This window comes from Cyprinus carpio, chromosome A8, assembly GCF_018340385.1.
Source record: "Cyprinus carpio isolate SPL01 chromosome A8, ASM1834038v1, whole genome shotgun sequence".
Taxonomy (NCBI): Eukaryota; Metazoa; Chordata; class Actinopteri; order Cypriniformes; family Cyprinidae; genus Cyprinus; species Cyprinus carpio.
The window spans coordinates 17624664-17651452 of NC_056579.1; the positions used below are offsets into that span (position 1 = coordinate 17624664).

At 35.6% G+C, this 26789-nt stretch overlaps 1 protein-coding gene across 1 annotated transcript; it reads left to right on the forward strand.

Moving 5' to 3' along the window:
- The first annotated feature begins 5532 nt into the window (after nt 1-5532).
- LOC109082920 (RNA-binding protein Musashi homolog 1-like) lies at nt 5533-26705 on the forward strand. Its single transcript, XM_042762562.1, has 14 exons — nt 5533-5763; nt 6035-6075; nt 7078-7159; nt 7283-7367; nt 14366-14407; nt 14509-14601; nt 21458-21506; nt 22798-22880; nt 22981-23098; nt 23367-23447; nt 24324-24380; nt 24668-24730; nt 24886-25040; nt 25471-26705. The coding sequence occupies exons 1-14, from the start codon at nt 5636-5638 to the stop codon at nt 25510-25512; spliced, it is 1119 nt and encodes a 372-aa protein (XP_042618496.1). The 5' UTR covers nt 5533-5635; the 3' UTR covers nt 25513-26705.
- Nucleotides 26706-26789: the final 84 nt, after the last annotated feature.

Below are 26789 nucleotides of genomic sequence, written 5' to 3' on the forward strand. Positions count from 1 at the left end.
GTGTGTGTGTGTGTGTGTGTGTGTGTGTGTGTGTGTGTATAATGATGATTATAAGATTTTTGTCTAATGACCACAGCTTGTACTTTGATTAAATAGCTAAATCAGGGTATAACGGTTTAATTGATATTGTAGAGTCGCCCTCTTGTGACAAACTACTGTTATTACACAGGCCCAGTCTGAGAATCTTATTGTAAAAAAAAAAAAAAAAAAAAATGTACAAATAAAAAATATTTTTTGCTCCATCTCCTACAAAGTATTGTTCAGCATTTGTCCTCTGTCTTGTTCATGACAAAAGACATTATGAAAGCACAAGATTTTTTGAATTATACACATACAAAACTCCCCACACCAAAATATTTATATAAAAATCTCTTTGAGTACAAAAAAACAACAATAAAATAAAAAAAAAACCAAAACAAGATGAGCCAAACATCCTTTTTTATATATATCATTCTCTGACGTAGGTCTGTATCTGCATGAATACATGATTATATTAGCTATATTAAATAAACACGACCGGCTTCTTTGAAGTGATTGCTTACGTTGATTTGGAGGCGTTTCCGGTCCTCTTTTCATCTGTCAAGCGCTCGTCCCAAGCGAAAAGCCGACAATGCCTCTTCAAATACGTTATGCGTTTCCTCTCTTCTGTAAATTGTCAAAATATTAAGTAGCGAACAATCATGTTTCTTTTCGAAATTTTAATCTCTCCCTGTACGACCGTGATAAAAACTTTCAAATACTGCTTCCTCTTCTGTAAATTCCGAACACTCCCCCAAATTCAAAATGCAGCAAAGATATAAAAAACCTACAACCATTCTTTAAATTAATTATCTCTCTGTAACCGACTGAAAAAATATATTATGTAAAATACAAGAATTAACAATGTTTTTTCTATAGACTGAAAAAAATATGTCCGTCAATGTTTTAGAGTTTTTTTTTAAAATACAAGAATTTAACAAAGAAAAATGCTCCAACAAGAATTTAACAAAGAAAAATGCTCCAAAAATGCATTATTATTTGTATAGGTCTTATTTGCTTAACCTTCTTCTTCTTCTTCTTCTTCTTCTTCTTCTTATTATTATTATTATTATCTATTAAGATTATTATCCTCATTTTCGTTTTTACATAGTTCTTCATAGCCGTAACTCTCTCCCTAATTTACTAGCACAAACACTCCATTCATTGTGTAGCATATAAAATAACCATCTTCTCTAGCTTATACAATTTACTCAGTACGTTGTGTACATTGTGTATTTCTAGGGATATTATGTAGTTTAAGTGGTTGTTTAAGAACCTAGACATCCAGTCTAGGGTTAAGATGTATGTCTTTTTTATTATAAACATTGCAATAGTGTAAACGTTAAAGTTCTCTCGTGCTGTATATGTTCTTATATGCTCCTTGTTGATCAATCTCAGAGAAGTTATTCTTCCCCCAGCTGGACATAATTTTATCTAAATACAAGTTTTTTGGGGATGACTACTTAGCCCAAAAGGTGAAAATATTGTTCCTAAGACTTTTTTATTTTATGTTGGTTATATTGTCCTTTTTCTATTATTATATTATTATTATTATTAAGATATTATTATTGCACTTAATTATTATTATTATTATTATTATTTAGTCAATTAAGATGAGATTTCGTTCTTTACACTCAGGTGTTTCTTCCAGTTCTAACTCTTCCACTAGAGGTAGCACTAATCCACTCACATTCTGTGAACAACTCTGTGAAAGCTCTCTCTCTAACATACACACACGCACACACACACTGTGCCATTTCAGGCAACTGACAGAACAAAGTATATGTAGTATATGTCAGAAGTATGTGACAGAACCAATCGTGTAAGTGTGGCTTTTGACGAATACACAAGCAATGATTGCACAAATGCTTGACGAATTTCAACAACAGCATCTCGTTGCTGGCCTCTAGTGGAAGAGAGGATCTCCTCTGACATACAGTATGAAAATACACTAGCTTATATTAAAGTATTTATATTTTGATGCTTAGACTACAAATAACCATTTCTGATATACAGAGTTATATGCTACTTCATTTTATTTAGTTAACGTTAGAAATCCAACTGCGTATTTATTTATTTATTTATTTATTTATTTATTTATTTATTTATTTATTTATTTATTCCACAAACTTTATTTTGGGATCCAACTATGTCAGGACCCTCTAACTTTCAGACCTTCTGTTGAAGACCCCTGATTTAAACATACATTCAATTTTAAGTTCAACAAACATTTAGAACACTATTTGTTTTCAGTTGACTAATATATTAATACTGTTTGCATAGGTTATATTTTTATCTTTATGCATAGAAATTCACAGCTAGGCTTATATTATTCTTATATAGTGTACAGTAGTGTCTTTTGATACACACAGAGAACAGAACTGTTCAGAGCTACAGTGCTGTATGTATTTAAAGCAGTACTGCAGCTCATACAAGTCCTCCTCTGTACACTAGGCTACCGTGTGGTTAAGCATGTTAGAGAGGTTGGGTAATCCCGTAGTGATCGGTGATGGCGTCACATGTTGAGGTGGGTGTGCGTGTGTGGTGTAGAGAGAGATTAGCCATTGCTGGCACTAATTAAATACTTAAGACTCAGCCATAAGTAGTGAACATGCTGACTAAAACCTCAGCAACACTTTGAGACTCCATAAAGAAAACAGCACAATAACTGAAATCATATCCCATACAAATATTAACATTGATTTATTCATGTGGGTGGGAGAATAAGAGAATTCCCAACAAAGTATTTGCGTGTATTTTGTATTAAGCATTTTATTGTACATAAAGTTATACTTTTACATTTCAAGATATAGTTTAAATATTAAACCTCTCCAAATACCAAACAAGCATTATCATTATCATTTTAAATCCTTATCATCATTATCATTATTATTAAATACAATAAATCCAAGCAGCAAACAAGGCATTGACAGGGAAGAATATGTAATACACACACACACACACACACAATATATATATATATATATATATATATATACATATATATATATATATATATATACACACACACACACACACTAAGGGGTTAATTAATATGTATTGTGAATATATTTTTTGAAAGTTTAAAGGTATTCCTTTTTTAGCTATTTTAACGATTGAAATAAAATTGTCATACTTTTAAATGCCACAAAACTTGGAGCAACTTTAAGAAATCTACATTTGTCTACATCTCTTTGTTTTGCATAAAAACACCAAACGTAACAATTTGATATTCCAATGCATGTATTACATTCTTCATAATTAATAGGATCTGTCCCAAAACTTAACAATAATTTAAAATTTTCTTAAAATTCAAAATCATTTAATAAAATACTCGCAAAACCTACACAACCTATTACTTATCCAAACAATACTTATCCAAATTACTCTTTAAAATTTTGAACATAATGTCCAAGCTGCTCTTTTCCATACATTGAGGATGAATGTTGACTACGGTTACCAAGCAAGTTTTTCAAAGCAAAACTTTCAGTGAATAACAATTACATTCAGTCTCTTACACAAAGCTGTCTTTTGACCAGAAGACCTGGAGTGCAGTGTTAAAGCTGATATGAGTTGATATATGAATTTTCTTTTCTTTTCTTTTTTTTAATAATGCATTTATTTGGTGCTTGACAGCCCCTGGTCCCCATCCACTTTAATTGTATGTTAAAGAGCAGCACAAACATTCTGATAAAATATCTCATTTGGTATTCCAAGGTGGAAAGAAAGTCTTTGTTTGGACTGACATGAAGGTGAGTAAATGATTACAGCATATTCATCTTGGGATGACTCTGAGATAAAACACAAATGGAGACAACATCAGCACTCTCTGTGCACAGAACTGTTCCAACCGTAAGCAGCCAGTGAGGATTAATGTCTTAAATTCACAATGTTGGTACCATATGTTTTTGTTCCGCTCTAATTACATTTGTCCACTGCAGGCCCTTAAGTGTGCATTAGATAGAATGAGTGCTATGAGTGGGGCAGACAAATCAGGCACATAAATTCACACAGCCAAGCACCGCTTACCCACAATCCTATTATGACTTATAAATCTCCAGAAGATCTGGCAAGTTGTAGAGAGACACTTGGCAATGTGCAGTGGCCTTTTACCACCTCGCATACATGTCGAATTAGGCCATACGGGCAGATAAATCTGTATTGATCTAAGATGGCCCCCAATACCACCTGCTCACACTGCACACAGTTAGCGTTTATATCTTTTTCACAAAAGAACACAAGGATAAAGGACAATTTGAAAAGATTATACTACTGTGTCATGTATGGAGAACTGAAATCTGACCAAACTAATCAAATGTATTTTTAAATGTTCTGGTTTCAAATAACAGGAAGTAGAAATAATGTGAATCGAGTCATAATTTTCATACCATTTATGTTTCCAAAAACCTATATAATATAAAAGTTATGTTAAAATGTGACTGAAAATGATCTCTTTTTATATTAGGGGTCTCTGAGTTTGCTGAGAATCTGGGTGGGGGTCACTGGATCTGTAACGGTTGAAAACTCCTGCTTAGCTGCATCTCTATTTGTGAAATTGTTGTTATAGTGATGGTGATATGCTGTGCTGATATGGACTTCCCCTAGAGAGAAGGTCAGAGTGGACCCTGTTTCCAACAGAGCAGTTTCATCAACAGGTGTCAGAAGAAAAAAAATGAAAATGAAAATGGCATAGAGAGAGAGAGAATCAGTTACAGAGCAGCTCTGCTGAACAAAACCAAATCACAAAAAAACTAATCATACTATTGAGAAAATGAAAGTGAAAATCAAAGGAACCTGAAGTGTTACTTGGAAACTAAACAGAAAGTTTGATTTATCAGAATCAGAGACAGATCCTCATAGGAAAAGCCAAACATGAACATGGCTTCAAAATGATGATGATGATGATGATGATGATGATGATGATGAGATAGAGGCAAATTTCCAACTTCATTGTTATAAACATAGAGATATAAGAGAGAAAAACTGGAAAACTCTCAACTTTCACTGTCTGTTTGTTTTCCTAAACTGTCAGAAATCAAATGTAGGTAGTGTAGAGGAGGGCATTTGTGCATGATTTTCATATTAACATTTCATTGTTATTCATATTTTGTTCATTGTCTGTTTAACAGTAGTCTAAATGTTCATTAATGCCTTGCTGAAAGTGTATTTATGTATTTATTTATTATTAATATTATTGTTTTGTTGTTTCTGTAATGGTAGACCTACTCTATTTTGATTTTATTATTGTAATAATTAAAAAAAAATCAATAAATGTTCCATTTAAAATAAATAAATAAATGTCCACTAGCAAATAAAGCAATGTTCACATCTAAATAAACAAATACATAGCCTACATGTATACATGCACGAGTAAATAAATAAAAATGAATGAATGAATGAATGAATGATAAATCGGTGAATCGCTACTAACAGACACAGACTGTCAGCTTTAACAGTAAACGTGATGCCGAGTCGTTTCAGTTCTGCTGTCATCGTCGTGTCACGGAGGAAGGTAATCCGCTGACTCCCGGTCAGTTCTCGAGGGCTCCCGTGTTTCACGTCGGGACTGGACCAAGAGAGAGGTGGAGTCTTTGGGCTTTGAGCTCTAACTCACCCCATGCCAATCCCCCTCTCCACACTTTCTGCCTCCTTTCTCGCACCGTACTCGGACGGGATACACAGCCGCGCAATGGAGTCGGAAGGCAGCCAAAGTAACCTGTCCTCGGACTCTCCGCACGACCCCTGGTAAAAAAACAACAACAACCTTCCTCCGATCTCAAAACCTACACCTAAGAGCGTGCACTACGAAATCAATTAAAAAGTAACTTAACAAAGAGGGAAACGTGTTTCGGCGGTGTCCAGCGCACTTCTCATCCGCTCGAATGAGTTTCATTGAGAATCACTGCCGTTATTTGAATCTCGGAAGATCTTGAGCTCCTCGGTGTCTTTTCAGTCCTTCTGATTTATACTCAAACCCGCAGCACTTGTTGATCACTTGTTTGTGTTGTTTTCACAGCAAAATGTTCATCGGTGGTCTGAGCTGGCAGACTACGCAAGGTGAGTAACACTTCGCTAAGTATCTGCACATGTCAACCAAAGAGACAGATCAGATTCATATAAAACACTGAATTACTGTGTAATTATGGTCTAAATAAATCTTAATAGCCTTTTCAAAGAGCTACAAAGTCTACCGTAAAATCAAAGTTACAACCTGCAATTTCAATGCATTTACATTCAAACCAATGTGAATTTAATTATATAAGAAAATCTCTGAAACTGCTTAATAAAAGCAAGTAGAAGTGTAAGAAATTACTGCTACAAGTGTAGTAGATTAAAGATAATATAATGATGAAAACAGTTTTATAAGTGTTTCACCACATGCATGCAAACTAATAAACAAGTTGCCCTGGATGAGTAAAAAAAAAAAAAAACAACTATCCAGTTGCTCTGTAATTTGGCTTGATCCTTTGTGCAAAGCCTATACAACAGGTTTAGCTGAGTGAATGGAGAAAGTTTCACCAACTGCTGTCATGCTGTAGGCTCTCCTCAGTATGTAGGACACATTGTTGTTTTGAATGACGGTGAGGTATTGTTCACAACACAGAACTCTTAATAGCCTTCCTGTCATCTGATTCTGCCAACTATTATGATCATTTAATAGATGAACATTTTCAGTAGGTTTCATTAGCTTGGCAGGCACCTACTTTTCACCAAAGTCTGTAACTAAGGATCGTATTTGTCGCTAATATCTATATGCTATCCTAAATTTTAGACATTTTATGTTTTTAAAACAACTATTTAGATTTAGAAATCAAAAATACGTCTTTAAAGGATCGTCTTAATTAATAAAAAGTCTTGTATATTTCACTGCGTGATGATGACCTCACCTTATTTCTTATCAGGCTTCTTAGATCATCTCCACTGATGATGTCATCCATTCACTGTTGATGTCATCAATGAATAATCTTGGTTTTCCACAATTTTCAGACTTTCAAACAGTCTTGGTTGGCTTCTCATACATAATGTTCTGAAATAATTCTTCTTCTCCTGCTTTCTCAGAGGGTTTGAAGGACTACTTCTGCAAGTTTGGTGAAGTGAAAGAGAGTATGGTGATGAGAGATCCAGTTACAAAACGCTCGAGGTAAGGGACAACAACCTGACTGAGAAGCGACAACAAGCATACAAAGGCTTTTATTATTTACCGTATTGTCCATTTTACACAAATGGGTGGAGGTGTTGTAATTTTGATCTCTCTTTCAACTAGGGGTTTCGGATTTGTCACATTTGTTGACCAAGCTGGTGTGGACAAAGTCCTGGCCCAGTCCAGACATGAGCTGGACTCGAAAACTGTGAGTTTTAACATTTAACTGCTGTGCTAACTGTCTCCTGTGCATCATTGCCATTCTTTGGCTTATTTTAGGGGTTGTGTTAACTAAAACCACTTCAGATACACATTTGTTTGTGTATTTTTTAGTGTTAGCACAGTATCTGACTGACTGAAATGCCATGATATGGTGGTAATCCTTCAGAGTCACAGATGCTGTGTATGCATGTGAGGTTTCATGCCTTTTCACTTTGGGTTCTGGTCAAACAATTCGGGAAGATTTGGAGAGAGAGAGCGAGAAAAAGTTCCCATCTCAGCCGTTCCTCAATAAGGTTGTCAGGGAAGCATTCCTATTCTGTGTCAATCGCTATGGTAACTAGGGGACCCGAACAGGGTATGCTGGGAGTTGCTGGGAAGCCTTTGTGGTGCCTTGTCTCAAGAGTGCACACCAAACACATTAGACTCACGCGGAATTCAGATTTTCCCCTGTGGAAACTAGTCCTCGAATCCTGTGATGCTTCAGTGCTGTTTTTTAACAGGTGCACTTTTGTTAGAAAGGATTTTTAGGTTTAGTTTATGAATGACATTCATCTGATGAATAAAGTAAACATGATTTGGCATCAAAAACAAATTAGTAGTGTCAGTAAGAGTGTTAAAAATGGGAAACTTTGATGAGAGGTTTTGTGTTGTGGTGCATCTATTTGTGAGAGTCTTTGTTGCTGTGCAGAGCAGGCGGGTCCTGGGACAATGGTGCCCGTTGGTTACCATGGCGACAGTGGAGTCACCCCCCAGGGGGTCAGTGGGGAGGGAGGGTGAGGCTCGAAGGAGAAAAAAAAAACTTTATCATCTCTCTCTCTCCCTCTTCTGAAAGTTTGAACCAGTTCCTCATTTGAGTGAAAAACGGCCGTAGTGCACGGCAAACCACAACGAAACTGTGTTTCTGTACTTCAAAAACACTCCAGTTAATTTGTTCAGAATAACCCTGAAAATGAGTTTCATTCCACATTTCACACCGCTATCCGAACCAGGCAACTGAAAGAAAGGGACTGCAAAAGCCCATTGGACTCTTAAATAAAACTAACATAACAACTACAGCAAGCGTTTAGAAAGTTCTCTCAGCTCCAGTCTTCCACAGCATGGCCACTTGTGCTGTTTTCTAAGTGCCTCCCCCTGAGAGAGAGGCAGGCAGAGCCAGGGGAACATGGAGGCCTTTGTCCTGCTTTACCTCTATGACTGTGCCCCTGTGAAGGTGCCTTATGGCTGCTCGCCTGGGCCGACTTAAAACTGGAGATTAGCTTAACGAGCTCAGCGATGGGGCGATGGAGGAGGGGAGGCCAGGAAAGAAAGAGAGAAATGTGTGCGGCGCAACTCATAAAAATCACAGTTTTAAGTCAGTGGTCTTGTTGAGCATTCTTGTGGATGGTGCGGTCATTCTGTGAGGTTGTGTGCTTGTCTGTACTGTGAGTGATTGACACACTGCTAGGGCTCTAGCGATTGACCCTAAAGGATTGACCTGGATAGTTAAATTCATTGACTTAAAATAGTTTTGACAGGGATGGCAATTTTGGTCGACCACGTTGTGGTCAAAAACAATTCAGATATATACTTTTTTATGGTATTTCAGAAATATGTGAGGATGTATTTTCATGTTAAAAAAAGAAAGCTATGTCACTGTATGTTGCTTCATATTTTTCCAAGATGGAAAATTTATGAATCAAAGGGTAATGTTATTCCCAGAGCCACAGAGAAGTATTGACAGCATCTGAAAACACCCTTAAAGTAAACACACAAATCACAATCTCCATACAAAGTGTGCATCTGTTGTGTACACTTCAATACTGAAGTGTATTAGCGCTGGTAGTCAAACTCAAAAAGAGGTTCTCACTGTAACATCGACCTCTCTGTCAAATAAGAGTCAACAGGAGCAAAAAAGTGTCCAAGAGAAAAGAGAAAAATCTATTTTAAAGCGCATCAGGTTCTTAGAAATGTGCTCTTTATATTAATTTTGGTTTCAGATGAAAAACTTTAATACTGCTTAACAAAAGTTTCATTTAAAAAAAAATGTCCACACAAGTTATAAAATATTTTCCTTACACCTTAAATACATGAGAATATGAATATTATGAATTAATTCATAAAAACCATTAAGGTTTTGTGGGGTTGTACCACATGCCATTTTGCATCCTGAATTAACCTTGCCTTGTCATAAAATGATCAAATATTGTTGATACATAGTGATTAGGGTCATTTCCTGTTTTATTTATTTATTATTTTTTATTTAATGTTCTTTGGTCACACCACATTTTTTAAATCTAGTGGACAAGCTTTTTAAATATTTATAAGCAGTGAAGCAGATTTGAAAAATAAAGTGGTTCAAGAATTGCATTCTTGTAATGAGGCTTTTTTTCTTCATTATGAATCTTTTTTTTTTTTTACATTTTTGACTTTATGGCCCCCAAAGATATCAAAATAAATTTGAATTCAGAAATCAAAAACCATGCTTACAATAAAAATCTAGAAATTGTATTTCACTTTAATTTGTAACTAAATAAATAAATATTCAAGAAAAAAAATCTAGAAACTGTATTTTACTTTAATTTGTAACTGAATAAATAAATATTCAAGACCGGAAAATTTGAAGAGTTGAAACCTCATATTGATCTACCACTAATGTGAATTTAGTCAAATTCACTTAAAAGCCCTGTTTGTAAAAACATACTCAGAATAAAAGGTGTAATTGTTAGAATTTTGAATAATAATTAATAGATAAGAAGCAATTGTCATTTCATTGAACCATTACGTCATAAAATGCAAAGGATATAAGCAAACATCTAAGACTAAAAAAAAAAATAGTAAAAGTTGAAGAGCTGAAAAACTCATATCGATCAACCACTAATCTGAATTTACATACAAGCCCCTACTGAATCCATTACTTTTCAGTGTCTCTCCACTCTCCACGTGATCAAAACCAACTCTAATGACAGTAATCTGTTTTATGTGACCATACATTTTATCCTCAGCTTTCCTCTCATGTGCGTCGGTGGCTGTATGTTGATTTTGTTTGTTTGTGTGTGTGTCTGTTTGTTTGTTTTTGATTGTGCACAGGAGTGGTGCGGCCTCAGCAATATTGTGGACCGGAGGTGACTATCAGAGTAGTCTAGAAACTATAGAAACACTGTAAACTGTAGCTTCTGCATCAGATCTCTGTTCAGATTAGCTTAGCCTCTTCATTTTACTCTCTAGACTCACAAAGAAACTCTGTTACTCCTAGTCTGTTGTATGAAAACAAACGGTTGACTCTGGTAAACTGCTGTAGTTTACCTCACAAGTGCTAGCTCTTTAGCATAGCTCTATTCGAACCCTCTCTCAGACAGACTAATCATTATTGCTGCTGTCTTCTAGAATTTAACCTCAGTACAGCATGACGTAGACTAGCGTTTGGTAAATAGATGGACTAGACTATAGACTAATATAGAGTATCTTGAGTATCTGTAATCTAGTTTGTCTACTTTTGCAATGGGTGCTAATCAACATCAAAATTTCTGCACATGGTTCATAAATAAAAAAAAATCGAATGGTATATGAAAATGTTGATGCTACATTTACACAAATTTAGCTTTTTAGCAACTAGTTTTAATGCATTCAAGTGAAAATATACTGTAGTTTCAAGGAGCTGGATACTATTTTTGATGATTTACAGCTTATTTTCCAGATTTAGACACCAATAAACAATATTCAGATTTGTAGAAAGAAAGAAAAGAAATAGAAAGAAAGACATGCAAAAACAAACAAACACAAACAAACAAAATATTTTGTTTGGATGTCATAAGAGTGTGTGGGTCAAGGATCCGTGTATCTTTTGGTCATTGGATTTTTTGTTTAATATTGAAAGTAGAAAAATGAGAAACGGCTCCTTTTTCGTTTTTAAATTTTTTGCAAAAAAAACGAAAAACAACAAGAATTCGGCTTAATTTGTAATTTTTCATACAGGGGTAGAAAAATGAATAAACAGCTTGAATATTCGATTTCTACACGTGGGTGGGAATTAAACGCCCCTTTCTGCTGATTGGTCAGACAAAAAAAAAAAAAAAAAAAAAAAAGATCAAACTGTCATCAGTTCTTCTGCAGTTTCCTCGCGGCAGAATACTAGTCCTCTGCTGCTGCTGGGGGGGATTTCATAGCCTACCATATTTTCCAAACCGTAAAGTCACTTTTTATCATGATATATACTGTGATTTATTCTAAAATGACTTAAATAATGCATTTAACGTCAAATAACCTTAATGTAGACTTTTAAAAATAGGCGCATCAACCAGCCTAGCTGTGTATTGGTTCATGTTTTGCGCTAAAGCTGTGCATTCTGTTGTTTTCTTTATTTTTTTCAACGGGACGACATTTTGTAGTCATTTTGATGTACACAAATAAAAATATGCATTTTACCATATGACTATAAATGACAACTTATTAAATTATTTCCCCTCTTCAGGAACAAATCCAGGTGAACATCAACTAATTCTCAATATTAATTAAATAAACTGTTTAGATTGCTGCATATTTCCTGTGCACTTCAATACTGGTCTGTGCTTGACAGTAGTCGCGTTTTTCTGTGTTTTATTTAACTAGGGTAACTAGTCAGATGTTGTTCTAAAGGCTTATTAGGTCTACCTTCTTTTTTCCGAAACACACACACAAAAATTTCCTGCTCGCACTTACCCATTTAATGGCAGAGAACGGTGACTTTCACTTTTCATTCTTTAAGCGGATGCAAATCTGTCATAAAATAATATGCATCTCGTGGCGTATGCTATATTCCAAACGTTCTGAAGGTATACAGTAAGGTTTGGTGAGAAACAAACCAAATGGCAATTAATTACATTTATGTAAATCTTGTGTTACATTCCTGTGTGCGAGTGCACAAGTGTCAGACTAAATCAGACTACAGTTACTTTTTTATAGATTACATATTATTCACACAATAGAAATAAATGATTCATCGTTTATTGATTCTCTCTAATTCCTCCTCTTTTTTTTTTTTTTTAAATGTTCCTTTCTAAAATAGTCTACCGCTTATATACACTCAGAAAGTCTTCCAGTTTGTGGACATTCACACAGTTATCAGTCATTAATCCGGTGGCTATACAGCATTTAACCAATGGGTTTACAACTACCATTTGTAAGTAATCTACCCAGCTCTGAATATACCCAAGTCAAAGCATTATTCTGCCGCGCGGAACTGCAGAAGGACTGATGACAGCATGGTTTGATCTTTTTTTTGTCTGACCAATCAGCAGAAAGGGGAGTTTAATTCCCGCCCACGTGTAGAAATCGAATATTCAAGCTGTTTATTCATTTTTCCAACCCTGAACGAAAAACTAAAAATTAAGTCGAATTCTTGTTTTTCGTTTTTTGCAAAAAATAAAAAAACGAAAAAGGAGCTGTTTTTCATTTTTCTACTTACAAAATTAAACAAAAAATCGAATGACCAAAAGATACACGGACCGTCAAGGATGCTTTTCTGCATGAGTTTCTGTGCCTTCTTTTGTTTTCCGACCCCTCTTCTGCCAAGGAAACATGGTTGTGGTGTTTCCCTGAGTGTTTTTCATGTCGTCCAGTGATGTTTACAGGAAAGCTGACCCTTCTCTTGTCCAGTCACAGGTGGTCCTGACAGCCTCTTCTGTCTTGTCATACTCCTCCATTTCCATTTGCCTCTCATAGAAACCTGTAAACTTTTCACCCTGTTTCTCTGTCGTTTGTGAACTTTAATACACTCTCTGATTTAAGGGGTGTTCACACTGACAGCAACAAAGTGACTCCAAGTTAGCCAGTCACATGAACGCCGGTGACCGTTTGGATGAGAAAAGTCACAAAAAGTAAAGACTGTGTAGCGCATTATCTTTTTTTTTTTTTTAAGGAAATGAATACTTTTTTGATGAAAGACATTAGTTTGATCAAATGGGACAGGAAAGACATTTACAATGTTACAAAGGAGTTCTATTTCAAATTGAACTTTTTATCCAACAAAGAATCATAAAAAAAAAAAATTATTACGGTTTATACTAAACAATTAAGCAGCACTACTGTTTTTAAAATTGATAATAACAATGAAAAAGGAATGATTAGTATATTAGAATATTAATAATACTATGATTATTTAATAAAAAATATTAGAATGATTTCTGAAGGATCATGTGACACTAAAGACTTTATGTCATTTTAAAAAATCCAGGTTTGCCATTTTTTAAAATTACATAAACATTTAAAAAAATTATTTAAAAAAAATTGTAATAATATTTCACAATATTACTATATTTTTCAAATACATGCATCCTTGGTGGGAGACTTCTTAAGTCTTTAAAGACTTCTTTTAAAAACATAAAAAAAATTGTACCAAACCCAAATCTTAATATGACAGTTTATATAGGGATATGATTATCAAAATGATGATTTTTATAAATTCTGACATGCAGTACTGCAGTTTATATACAAGCACTTTTCTTACAAAACAACCATTTTTTTGCAGCAAAATAAATAAATAAATAAATAAAAATATTATCTTATATTTACCGTCAGTACATCTAATCTGTAATCGGATGTCCAGAATCTGCGGCCAATTGCACAGCCAACTAGTAATATTAGGAACATCTACAAGTGATTAATAATACAGCAACCTGGCAACATCTAGCAAAATCACTGTCAGTGTGAATTCAGAGTTATTCTCTTCTTAATACTTTCTCACTGTCATCCTTGTTCTCTCTTTATATGAATCTACATTTCTTTTTCATTTCTCATCACTATCGTCCTTCCCTGAACTCTGCATGTTTGAATGTACCATCATTCTCAGAAAGTAAAGTTAATGCAGGGTGAAGTCAGAGCCTTTAAAACACACAGCCAGCTGAAACCAGAGCTCAGAGGATGTGAGCTTCTCACTGATGTTCTCATTTACAGTCCCGGGTGTGTTGGTGTCAGTCTTCTTCTTTCTCCAGAATTTCTAACTAGACCTTCTCCTCTCAAACTCTCCTCTAGATTGACCCGAAAGTTGCCTTCCCGCGACGAGCCCAGCCTAAGGTATGTGCCTGACCGGTCAACGTGGTCAAGATGCTTGATAATATCTAGCTTTTTGTTATTTTTGAAGATCTTCATCTCCTCATCCTCTCTCTCTTTTTCAGTTGGTGACTCGGACAAAGAAAATCTTTGTTGGAGGTCTGTCGGTGAACACTACTATTGAAGATGTAAAGCAGTACTTTGACCAGTTTGGAAAGGTAAGTCGGCTTTGTGTAAAACAATTGAAGGCATTAGGGGATAGCAGGGTGATTAAATAAAGCGATAAGCCTTGAGAGGCAAGCAAGTTACAGTGATTTTCCAATGGGGATGTGATGTTCTTAGAATCGTTCAAAAGTTTTGGGGTCAAAAGTTTTTTAACTCCTTTGAAAGAAGTCTTTTATGTTCGCCAACACTGCATTTATTTAATCAAAAATACAGTAATATTGTACTGCATTATAGTTTAATATAAAATGTAATTTATTCCTGTAATGCAAAGCTGAATTTTCAGCAGCCATTACTCCTTACTTACATTTTTTTTTTTTGATTATATGATGAATAAAAAAGTAAAAAACAACTTAAAGGGATACTCCACCCCAAAATTACAATTTTGTCATTATTCACTTACCCCCATGTTGTTCCAAACCCGTAAAAGCTTTGTTCGTCTTGGGAAAACAATTTAAGATATTTTGGATGAAAACCGGGAGGCCTCTGACTGTCCCATAGACTGCCAAGTAAATAACAGTGTCAAGGTCCATAAAAGGTATGAAAGTCATCGTCAGAATACTCCATCTGCCATCAGACGTGCAATCTGGGTTATAAGAAGGAATGGGAACACTTTTTTGTAAGTGAAGAAAACAAAAATAACGACTTTATTCAACAATTCCTATGTCAGCAGTCTCCTCTGTTTCTCTCCATATCACTGTATGCTGCGTATGCTCTTGTATGCCACAAGGATGCGCTGTTTTCTTTCAAATCAAAGCTAAATACATGTAGAAACAGCGCATCCTTGTGGCGCGGATGACACAGAAGAGCATACACAGCATACGGTGATATGGAGAGAAACAGAGGAGACTGTTGACAAAGGAATTATTGAATAAAGTCATTATTTTTGTTTCCTTCACTTACAAAAAAGTGTTCCCATTCCTTCTTATAACTCAGATTGCACATCTGATGGCAGATGGAGTATTCTGATGACGACTTTCATACCTTTTATAGACCTTGACACTGCTATTTACTTGGCAGTCTATGGGACAGTCACAGGCCTCCCGGTTTTCATCCAAAATATCTTAAATTGTGTTCTGAAGACGAACAAAGCTTTTACGGGTTTTTCAAAAAAAAAAAAAAATTCTTACCTGACCCCAAACATTTGAACAGTATGTACAGTCACAGTTTTTTTATTTTTATAAAATAACAAGCTAATGATTCTGAAGGTTTTACTGAGGTGTACTGAGTGAAATCTGAGCCAGTTTGGTGGGGAAGCGTGAAAGAGGGAACAAGAAAGGTGCAGAGAGACTGAGAGAAAGAGTTGTGGTAGAGTTTGAGAGTTTGAAGGGGTGAGTTTTGTTTGCAGGGGAACGTGGGGGAGATTACTTGAATCTGAATTAATTTGATGGAACAGCTGCTCCTGCCCTCAGCCCCCCCTCCTACCCGGTTACCACGGTGACCCTGCCCATCCATTGTCCCCAAGTAATTTAGCGGGCAAAAGGTTTTGTGTTTGGGGTGTGTGTGTGTAGGAGAGAAAACGAGGGAGAGACTGTGTGTTTAGTGGGAGGACGAATGTTCATAACTGAAGTAACACAACAATACATCCCCAAACTCTGATGGGCTCCTGTAATAGATCATCTAATGTTTCTTTGCATCACACTTCAGTTACACATTGTCAGTGCAAAACTTGGGCAAAATAATTCCTCATTCTTGAGTCATACTTGAGTGTGGAATGCAGACAGAGAGAGAAAAAGAGAGAGAGATGATAGTCGCAGCCACCCGGGGAAGTTGCAGATTAGTTTGCCTCACTAGTCACTTTGTGTTCTGGCCTGGTTTGAACAAGGGATGGAAAGAGGGAGTGATGGAGAGAGAAAAACAGACACCATGATAAGAAGCACACAGAACAAGAAGGGACTCGATTTATAACTCAATTTTAAAAAAGATACTAGTTAAGATTAGAAAATAGAAACGTACAAAAATGAGAAAAGCTATCAGATTTCTACCTGATCTGACCTTTAAAGGTGCACTCAGGAATTTCCCTCATGTAGACAATTGCTTTTGAAAATATTAACAGATTTGAAAATGTGATAAATCATGTACACTCACATGAGATTAGAAGACTAATAACAGCTGTTTTATGGGGCTGAAATGGGGCTGCCATATTAGTATCACAAGCCCAGAAAAAATACTTACGTTATCGCTGTAACTCTCTTGTCACAATTAGGTAGCCACTTAAATCCAAAGCAGCTTGCACTGCATTCAAGGTAAACATTTTATCAGTGCTTGCTCTCCCTAGGAATCAAATCTTTGTCCTTGGCATTGCTAGCGCATGCTCTACTGTCTGAGCTACAGGAATTCTGTTCTGTTGTTTAAAAGGTTTGCAGACTTAAACTGCTGATTTTTTTTTTTATACTCAAGACTGTCATTTAGGCAAATGCAACATAATATATTGCTGAATGAAAGAAAATTAAATGTACATCAAATTGATTCAATTAAATGAACACTTATTTAATATATATATTAATATAATATATATATTTACTTCAAATTCACATTTCTACGATAATATTGGTAACTTAAACTGTTTTTTTTTCTTTATGTCCAAGACTGCCATAACAAGAATGGGAAGTGGCAGAAAATGAAATATGCATAAAATTTATTAAATTATATGATCACTTATTTTAAAGAATATTTACACAAAGTTCAGTAATTATTTTGTTTAGTAATCCACCAAAATTTCAGCAAGTGAAAATATTCAGCTGAAACAGAAGAAAACCCCAAACCTTTTTGGTTTGGACTGGAATAGGTTTGGACACCCAAAATCAATGACCTGAATAATTAGCACTTTTTCAATGACGCATCATGACTGTGTCAGTATCTTTTTTGCGCATACAACTTGGATAAACTACAATAGGTAAACATGTCAGCATTGTGGATGCACTTCATCGTGACCAAAAATGATGCTAGAGTAGCAAATGTGTAAACAGCTTTTTGCCATAGTTCTTTAAATACCACTGTTTTAATGCATCACCTGTGAACGTGACACCCTGAACAGCTTTTCAATTTTAATTACTTAAAATTTGTTTTCTGTTCCGGCTTTCAATTAAATGAATCACTAATTTTAAAACAGTTTGTTTATTATCTATTGATAAAAATGTGAGACTGTTATTTAATTTTGGCCAATGCTGATGATCACAAAATGACCAAATATCAGCCAATTAATGACTAGTAATATTAAACCCTAAAAGGTGCCATAGAATGCATTGATAACTAAGACATTCTTATTTATGATCATTTTGGTAGCACATGAAGGCAGCATTAGTGAAAACAGGCAGAGACAATGGTAGCTTAAGCAACATTAGCCTTACAGAGAGCCAAGAACTCTTTTGGAAAAAAAAAAATATGATGCGTGATGGCTTACTTTGTCTGTTGTCTTGATGTTTGCGCACGAAGCATTGGTATTGATCCCTCTTTCAGAAGCAATCTTTGCACAACTCCAGCACTGAACTGACCCTCGTTTGTGAGGCAGTCCGGCGTAAAATGTTAGCACAAATGTATAGGACTTTTCCGGGGTTTTTTCCAGGACGTTTGGAAAATACAATTTAACCAGCGTGTCCTCAGCAGTCTATAGAGACTCCTGTGTTCGTTGGGGCATCCCAACACACGACACTTTTAATGGCTCTTTGGCGCTGACATTGTACCTTCAGCAGCTACAGCAAGAAAACAGTAATGGCAGACCGCTGTTTCTCACTCAGGGCTGTGTATATGCTAATAGGGTAGAGAGCGTCACAAATGGGCGGGACTTTCCCCGAGTATGATGTCATAGTAGTGAGTAATCTGGAACTGCTCCTGTGGAGAGTCTGAATATGATTTATTAGGATTATAAAACAATGAGTGGGTGGATTTTTGCCATTAAAGGCTGGTTGTTTTCACACATTGCGGCCACACAACTGTGTTCAAACACCTTATTAAAGTGATTTTTGCATTCTGTGGCACCTTTAAAATAATCACATTTTGTTGCTTTGCAGCCTAAAATGAAGGCGGACACAGTTTTTGTTTTATCCAGAAGCACACGGTGACCCAAAGCACACAACAAAACTGACCACACAGTGGTTGAAAGAAAAAAAGGTGAATGTCCTTGCATGGCCTAGTCAGAGCCCAGACTTTGCAATCAAATTTAACTTAACAGTTCTACAAAGAAGAGTGGGCAAATATTGCAAAGTCTAGATGTGCAAACTTAGTAGAGACAGAGACAAATCCCAACAGACTAAAGGCTGTAATTAAAGAAAAAGGTGGTTCAACAAAATACTGACACAAAGGGGGTGATCCAATTCTGTTTTTTTATTATTATTATTATTTGTTGGTGTTATATCTTTCACTTGGATGTTATAAGTTGGACTGAGTAAATAGAGCGGGATAAAACAAACTGTGTCCATCTTCATTTTAGGCTGCAAAACAACAAAATGTGGTTATTTTAAAGGGGGGTGATTCTTTTCAATACCCACTGTACACTTTTAGACAAGTTCTTTTTCAAGGCACACACATTAAAAGATGAGTAAAAGGAAATGGAGAGAGAACACAGAGAGTGTTATTGGTATTTTAGTTAGTCTTCACCAAGAGACTGTGAGCGTGTGCATACAAAAAGTGTTGATTGGTCAGGCTGTCCACTTGTGTTTCATATTCTAGACAGAATATGAAACACTTTCTCATCCTCTCTTTCTTTCTCACACAAAGACCTCGAAGTTTGACCTTCACCCCTGACCTTTAGGTTTAAGCTGTCAATATGCTCACTGTGACACACTTTTGCTCACATTTAAGCCCCTTTCACACTGCGATTCCGGCAAATACACAGAAAATGTGTCCCGGCATTTGTACCCGGGTCACTAGATTTTGAAATTTCACACTGCCAGTGATTACCCGGAATATGTGCGTGCGTTCACACACAACCCGTAAAGGTCCCGTGAAGACACGTGATATCAGGGTGTGACGTGTAATGTACGAGTCGAAAACGCTAGGCACGTTAACTTTCACTTAAGCTGGCGAACAATCTCAGCTTCAGCGTGGAAAGTAAGGAACTAACTGATCTCTGCTTCGTTACAGTTTGCACATATTTTTTCGTAGCGAACATTGATCTGCCTTCAAAACACCCGCTAAAAGAGTCACGCGATAACGTGTGTCATCACTACGACACGGCATTAGTTCTGCCTTTTGTTCACACAGCGCTCGTTCCGGGACTGAACCCGGCAATGTTACTAGGTCCCCGACCTGGGTTCAATCCCGGAATCAATCCCAGGACGTGTTTGCTTTCACACAGAAGTCGACCCGGCAATGTTCCGGCAATTTCCCGGGTCCGACGTGCAGTGTGAAAGGGGCTATACAGACACTAAAACGCAAGACAAATTCACTTTCGCCCTTCATACTTCTAACAAAAACCCTATGATATTATAGTTAGCATTCCATCTAATTAACTACTGTAGTTAGCAGTGTTTAAATGTGCATGTGTAATTTACTTTAAATCTTAAAGTATATTTTAAAAATACTTGGAGATAATATAACATTACTGAAATACAAGACCAATTAAGTGTACTTAAAGGGATTAAATTTTGTCATTAATCACTTACCCCCATGTCGTTCCAAACCTGTAAAAGCTCCGTTCGTCTTCAGAAAACAATTTAAGATATTTTGGATGAAAACCTGGAGGCTTGAGACTGTCCCATAGACTGCCAGGTAAATAACAGTGTCAAGGTCCATAAAAGGTATGAAAGTCGTCATCAGAATACTCCATCTGCCATCAGACGTGCAATCTGGGTTATATGAAGCGACAGGAACACTTTTTGTAAGCAAAGAAAACAAAAATAACAACTTTATTCAACAATTCCTTTGTCAACGGTTTCCTCTGTGTCTCTCATTATCACCGTATGCTCTTCTGTATCATCCGCGCCACAAAGATGTGCTGTTTCTACATGTATTGATTTGAAATAAAACAGCACATCCTTGTGGCATACAAGAGCATACGCAGCATACGGTGATATGGAGAGACACAGAGGAGACTGTTGACAAAGGAATTATTGAATAAAGTCATTATTTTTGTTTTCTTCACTCACAAAAAGTGTTCCCATCGCTTCATATAACCCAGATTGCACGTTTGATGGCAGATGGAGTATTCTGACGACGACTTTCATACCTTTTCAGGCCTCCAGGTTTTCATCCAAAATATCTTAAATTGTGTTCCGAAGACGAACAGAGCTTTTACAGGGTTTTTTTTTTTTCAAGAGAGCACACTTTCATGATATATTTCTTAACAGACTTAAAGGGATACTTCACCCAAAAATGAAACATTTGTCATCATTTACTCAAGTTGTTCCAACCCTGTATGAGTTTCTTTTTTTCTGTTGAACAACAACAACAAAAATAAAGATATTTTGAAGAATGTGGTTAACCAAACAGTTGACAGTAGACATAGTATTTATTTTCCATACTATGCAAGACAATGGCTACCGTCAGCTGTTAAATGCTAAATTGTGGTGGCCCTTAAAGACTCCCTAAAAAGTTAACAAAGCTAGCAGATATACATATTTAATATTTTCTCTTCCAGGAAAAACAAAAAAAACAAAAAAAACATTGATGACTCATCCTGCACTTCTCATATTTTTATCCAATCAAAAGCCCCTAATATCAATTCAAACTGACCATCATGTAGCATTATGATACATGGGTGTGACGTAGCTAAAGCCTATTGGCAAAATGTCCTATAAGTCCCCACAAACATCCTGTTTCAGTAGGATCTACGTCATCACAAGATTGAGAACTCTGACTAATGCTAGATAACAAATAATAAAAGCATGTAATCTCTCTCTTCCTGTCCTACAGGTGGATGACGCCATGCTTATGTTTGACAAAACCACCAACAGGCACAGAGGTAAATTTCCCTTTCTCTTTATTTCATTAAATAACTGTGCACGTCAATGGCAGCTGTTCTCCCGTTTTCTCCTTCCTTACTAAACCTGGTCCAATCTGTCTCCATCTCCTCTCCATGGCCCTCCATCCTGTACTCTGTAGGATAACTGGTAGGTGAGGAGAGAGACTGAGTAATTAGTGTGTTCGTTAATCAGGGTTTAGGCTAAAACCTCATTAAGTGCCCTTCCCTCCCCCTTGCACATCGATTATGACAGCTTGCATGGCTTTACCGCAGCCTTTCAACCCAGTGGAGAGGTGGAGGAGCAGCACTTGAGAAGAGAGAAGCAAGTTTTCATTACATCTTTTTGTTGAGAAAATCTAGCACTGTTTACAGAGACAGAGTGGATGCCTGTATGACTTCAAAGGTTTAAAATATAATACAGGTCAAAGGAAATCTGTGTAATTACAGTATTAAAGGGTGAACCTTAAAGACACAAGGACATTCACAAATGTTTAACCTCAAAATGGAGAGGTTAGAGGCACAGGAAAAAAGGCTATGAAGTCCAAACACTTGAGACCACAATCTGGGATCATTTAAATGTGAATAAAAAAAAAAAGAAAGAAAAAAAAGGATTTTGACATTTTAAAACAAGGAAATTTAATGATTTTGCCCTAAACAAAGTGCCAATGATTGTGTGATTTTATTTATTTAATTTTTTTGGTGACAGACATTCTGTAATTTATGTACACTACCATTCAAAAGTTCAGGGGTCAGTACAATAAATAAATAAATGATTTTATTTTAATCGATAAGGATTTGTAATCTTGATTTTTTTTTTTTTACATTTATAATAGCATAAGAGACTTCTTTCAAAAACATAGTGGTGTGCTACATAATTTTTAAATGAGCATTTTCACTCAAATTGATACGCTGATTATGTAATTTGTAATAGAAGCATTTTCATTATTGGTCTCAGACTTTTGGACCCTATTTTATCCCTAAATAAAAAGTAAAAATACAGTGATTATATCAGATGCTAATGGTACATCGATACATACCATAATACATGACCAAAAAACACTGTAATATCACAGTACTTTTTAGTGATGTCACAATCATCCTTTTATTTATATAAAAAGGTCTATGAGAAAGGAAGTAGGATTCACTGGCTTTTATTTGGCAGTTTCATCTGAATGCCTCACCTGAAGTTGAACTGAAGTACATGAACTTTAGACATTGTTTATAATGATGGCTGAAGTGGAAATCCAAATGTTAACTCCGGTCTGAGTGTCTGGACTCTTTCTTTGCTCAGGTTTTGGATTTGTGACCTTTGAGAATGAAGATGTGGTGGAAAAAGTCTGTGAGATCCACTTCCACGAAATCAACAACAAGATGGTGAGAATATATCTGATCCTGAGACACCGTTTTGTTTCAGACACACTGCTAAAACTTGTGTTTGACTGACTTACAGTATATCTTCCCTTTCCATTCACAGGTGGAGTGTAAGAAAGCCCAGCCCAAGGAAGTGATGTCACCCACAGGCTCTTCAAGAGGTCGCGCGCGTGTCATGCCCTATGGGATGGACGCCTTCATGCTTGGCATAGGAATGCTGGGTAAGAGTGTAGCTCTTACAAAGCAAAGCATAGAATGGACTCTTCTGCCCTCTGCTGTTGAGTGCCATAAAATTCATACTGAAGACACAAATTCTATACTTTCATTGACTAATATTGTTTTAATATGAATTATCAGATAACTGTTAATAATATTCTAATTAAATATTATTTTATTCATATAATTGTTTAACAAAATATTATATATTATTGTTATTTACTCACTATACTTTATGAATAGACATTAATTGGTGTCATATTTTTTTCCCAGGTTATCCAGGGTTCCAGGCAGCAACATATGCAAGTCGCAGCTATACTAGTCTGACCCCAGGATACACATATCAGTTCCCTGGTAAGACTCAATGTCAAGCTCATGCATTCTGTAGACCTTTCCACATATTGGTTCACGGGGATTAACTCTTTCCTGGGATAAGTCTTTGAAAACACAGTATTCTTGTATTAAGTGATTGTTTATTAGTTTATAATTGTATATACACAACTCAGTATATACTGAAATGGTTGTCAGATACAAGTTGCCATTATTAAGCAACAAAACAACATAAGTAGTTGCTAAATATGCTTTTGGACATTAGATGAAACATTTGATGTCACCCAATTTCCATATGCACAAAGTAATGCACTAATAGTAATCAAAAATGAAAATTCCACATTTTTGATCAGATTTTATGAGTAAAACCACATATAGTTGATTAGTACATTACCGGTTAAAATTTTGGAGTCTGATTTTTAAATGTTTTTGATGGAAGTCATTAATGCTTAGCGAGGCTGCATTTATTTGATCAAAAAAAAAACTGTAAACATGTTAAATAATATTACAATTTCGAATACCTGTTTTCTATTTGAATATTATTTTAAAATGTATCTTATTCCTGTGATGTAAAGCTTAATTTCCAGCATCATTGTTCCAGTCTTCACTGTCACATGATCCTTCAGAAATCATTCTAATAAGAAACATCTCTTATTATTGTCAGTGTTGAAAATAGTCGTACGCTTAATATTTTTGTGGAAATCAGTGCATTTCAATCAGTCATTTACACAGAAAACTCATAGAGACCCATGGCTGCTTGTAAATCTCAGAGAGCCGGTCTAAGACTGTCTTTCTATGTGTCTTGCCACTCATAGGCCCTGTAGTGCTTGTCCATGTGTGCAGTGTGAACAGCGCTTGTGTGTATGTTTAAACAGCTTTCTGTGTTTATCTCTATTCTAGAATTCCACTTAGAGAGGACCCCCCTTCTGACATCACCCCACCCCTCTGAGCTCACAGGTTAGTTCCTCTATGAGCTTTACAAGCAGCTATTATACACGGCAGCCGCTCGCCATATTCCAATACACAGCATAGTGTGATCTGAATGCTGTCAGCTTATGTTGTGACAACAGCACCCAGGAAATCCTGCATAACAGCTTACAGGCATTACCACACATTATCAGAGCATCATTTCTTACTCAGTATGATGCAAGCACTTTTCCCACTGCTTTCATACTGCTTGATACTAATTAAGTTCTCTTTCCTGTTTGTCTGCTTGTTCTGCATGTATGCGGATGTTTTCTTAGCCATTCCTCTAACGGCGTACAACCCCATGGCGGCAGCCGCAGCAGCAGCAGCTGTGGTCAGAGGTGCGCAAATTTTGTTTTTTTTACATCCCACACACGACCCATGCTCAGCAAATGAGAGCTCATGTGGTTAATGGCTGGCCTACATAGCTTTAAGATTTCCTGTTAATGAAAATTAGTCAAGACATTGTGGATTTTCATGTTGATTTATTTTGTAGGGTCAACTCCTTCTCGCTCAGCTGGGTTTTTAGGTACCAGCAGCCCTGGGCCAATGGCAGACCTGTATGGAACAGCCAATCAGGACTCGGCCATCAGTAGTTATATCAGCGCTGCAAGTCCGGCTCCCAGCACTGGATTCAGCCACAGCCTTGGGGTAAGTCAGTAACACGCAGTGTTGATACAGTTAACTAAAAGTAATACTATTAAAAAAACATTTTCAGTAATTGAAATAAAGCTGAGATATATATATATATATATATATATATATATATATATATATATATATATATATATATATATATAAACATTAACAAATTTTAAAACATAAATAAATATAATTCACAAAAAAAAGTAATTAAAAACATGATTTTCATATAAGAAATGCATTCAAGTACATCTGAATTGCATTTTTTTATGTTTTTTTTTTTTATTAAACAAAGTGCCATATCATTGATCTGATAAAATCTGATAACCACAATGAATTTAATAAATAATTGAACTTTAATTAAGTAAAAATAAGCATGTTTTTCCTGTGAATTCCTTCATGCTGCATTCAAATCCATGCCTTATTTTTACCTTTACAGGGCCCTCTGATTGCTACAGCATTTACAAATGGCTATCATTGAAATGAGTGACAGCTATAATAGTATTCATGGATCTGACGTCTTCCCTACATCTTAAGGAAGGATTTTTGAAGTATATGGTGATCTCAATCGAATATAATGGATGCACTCTCTACGTGCCGCAGGCTTTTATTATTTTATCAAGCTCTCTGACTTTGAATGGTTTTGGATTAAATGAATCGACCTTAAACTGATGGAATGTCAGCTGCAACACTATTAATGTGATATATTTCCTGTTTTATGAATTACTGTCATATCAGTCTCTAAACTAACCTCCTGCTCCTCTTATATAGAGCTAAACCTGTAAATAATTAGTTCATTTCGCAGTTTAAAACGCTAACAACATAAGTGTATTTTTTGTCTTAGTTTTATTTTATTTTTATCTCTCAGTTCAAAGTTTTGTCTTTTTTGTGATGACATTGTACATGTAGGTATGTAACTGTAGAAAAGCCTTTTCATTTTAACAGCAGGAGAGCAATAATCTGTCAACTTGTGAATCTTTGTAGTGTATTTAAAAGACTAAATCACTTTCAGACACATTTGGTACATTTTCTACTGAAGAATATAGTGTGATGGGATGTCAAAATGTATATTTTGTTAGTTTTGCAACTGGATTTATTACATAGATCATGAAAATAGAAGTAATTATAAGGAGAACATACTTCTCAGACTTAGATAAGACCTTGTTTGTGTAAAATATTGTACATACTATCTTTTTGATCTGGTGAGATCTGTCGGCTTGATTAAGAGAGCTTTTTATGCTCAAGAACGCAAACACATGATATTCTGTGTGTCCAAAAATGCTTTTCCCCCATGATTTGATGAACTTTTTGTTTTATTTTGTTCAGTGTTTTTTTGCGACAGAAGGCAATGTGAATGATTCTACTGTTGAGTGAATGTACTGTATGTCTACGTTTGTTTGAGAGTGAATGCATGTCTGGTGCTGTCGTGATCTAATGTATTATCTTCAGTAAGATGATTTAAAATGTGAATTGTAACCCCTATTTCCATGCTGTTATGTTGCTTTTACCAAGTTTATATCTATAATGCAATCCCTTTAATCTCTTTTAGAGGTTTAAAGTGTTGTAATAATTGGAATATAAATGTCCTTCAATTAACTGAAGATTCTGGTACTGGTGAAAAAAAGTAGCAACACTAATTTAACACGTTTATGAAGTAAACAGGACTGCTATTAATAAAAAAAATTAATAATTCTTCTTTTAAGAATAAAAAAAAAAAAAAAAAACAAAATAATAAAAAAAAAACAAAATTAAATCAAA

Excerpts from the sequence above, each read along its gene's own strand:
- LOC109082920 (XM_042762562.1), top strand. The coding sequence starts at position 5,636 with ATGCCAATCCCCCTCTCCACACTTTCTGCCTCCTTTCTCGCACCGTAC. Across the intron at positions 5,764-6,034 it reads GACTCTCCGCACGACCCCTG|CAAAATGTTCATCGGTGGTC; the intron begins GTAAAAAAACAA and ends TTGTTTTCACAG. Across the intron at positions 21,507-22,797 it reads AACCACCAACAGGCACAGAG|GTTTTGGATTTGTGACCTTT; the intron begins GTAAATTTCCCT and ends TTCTTTGCTCAG.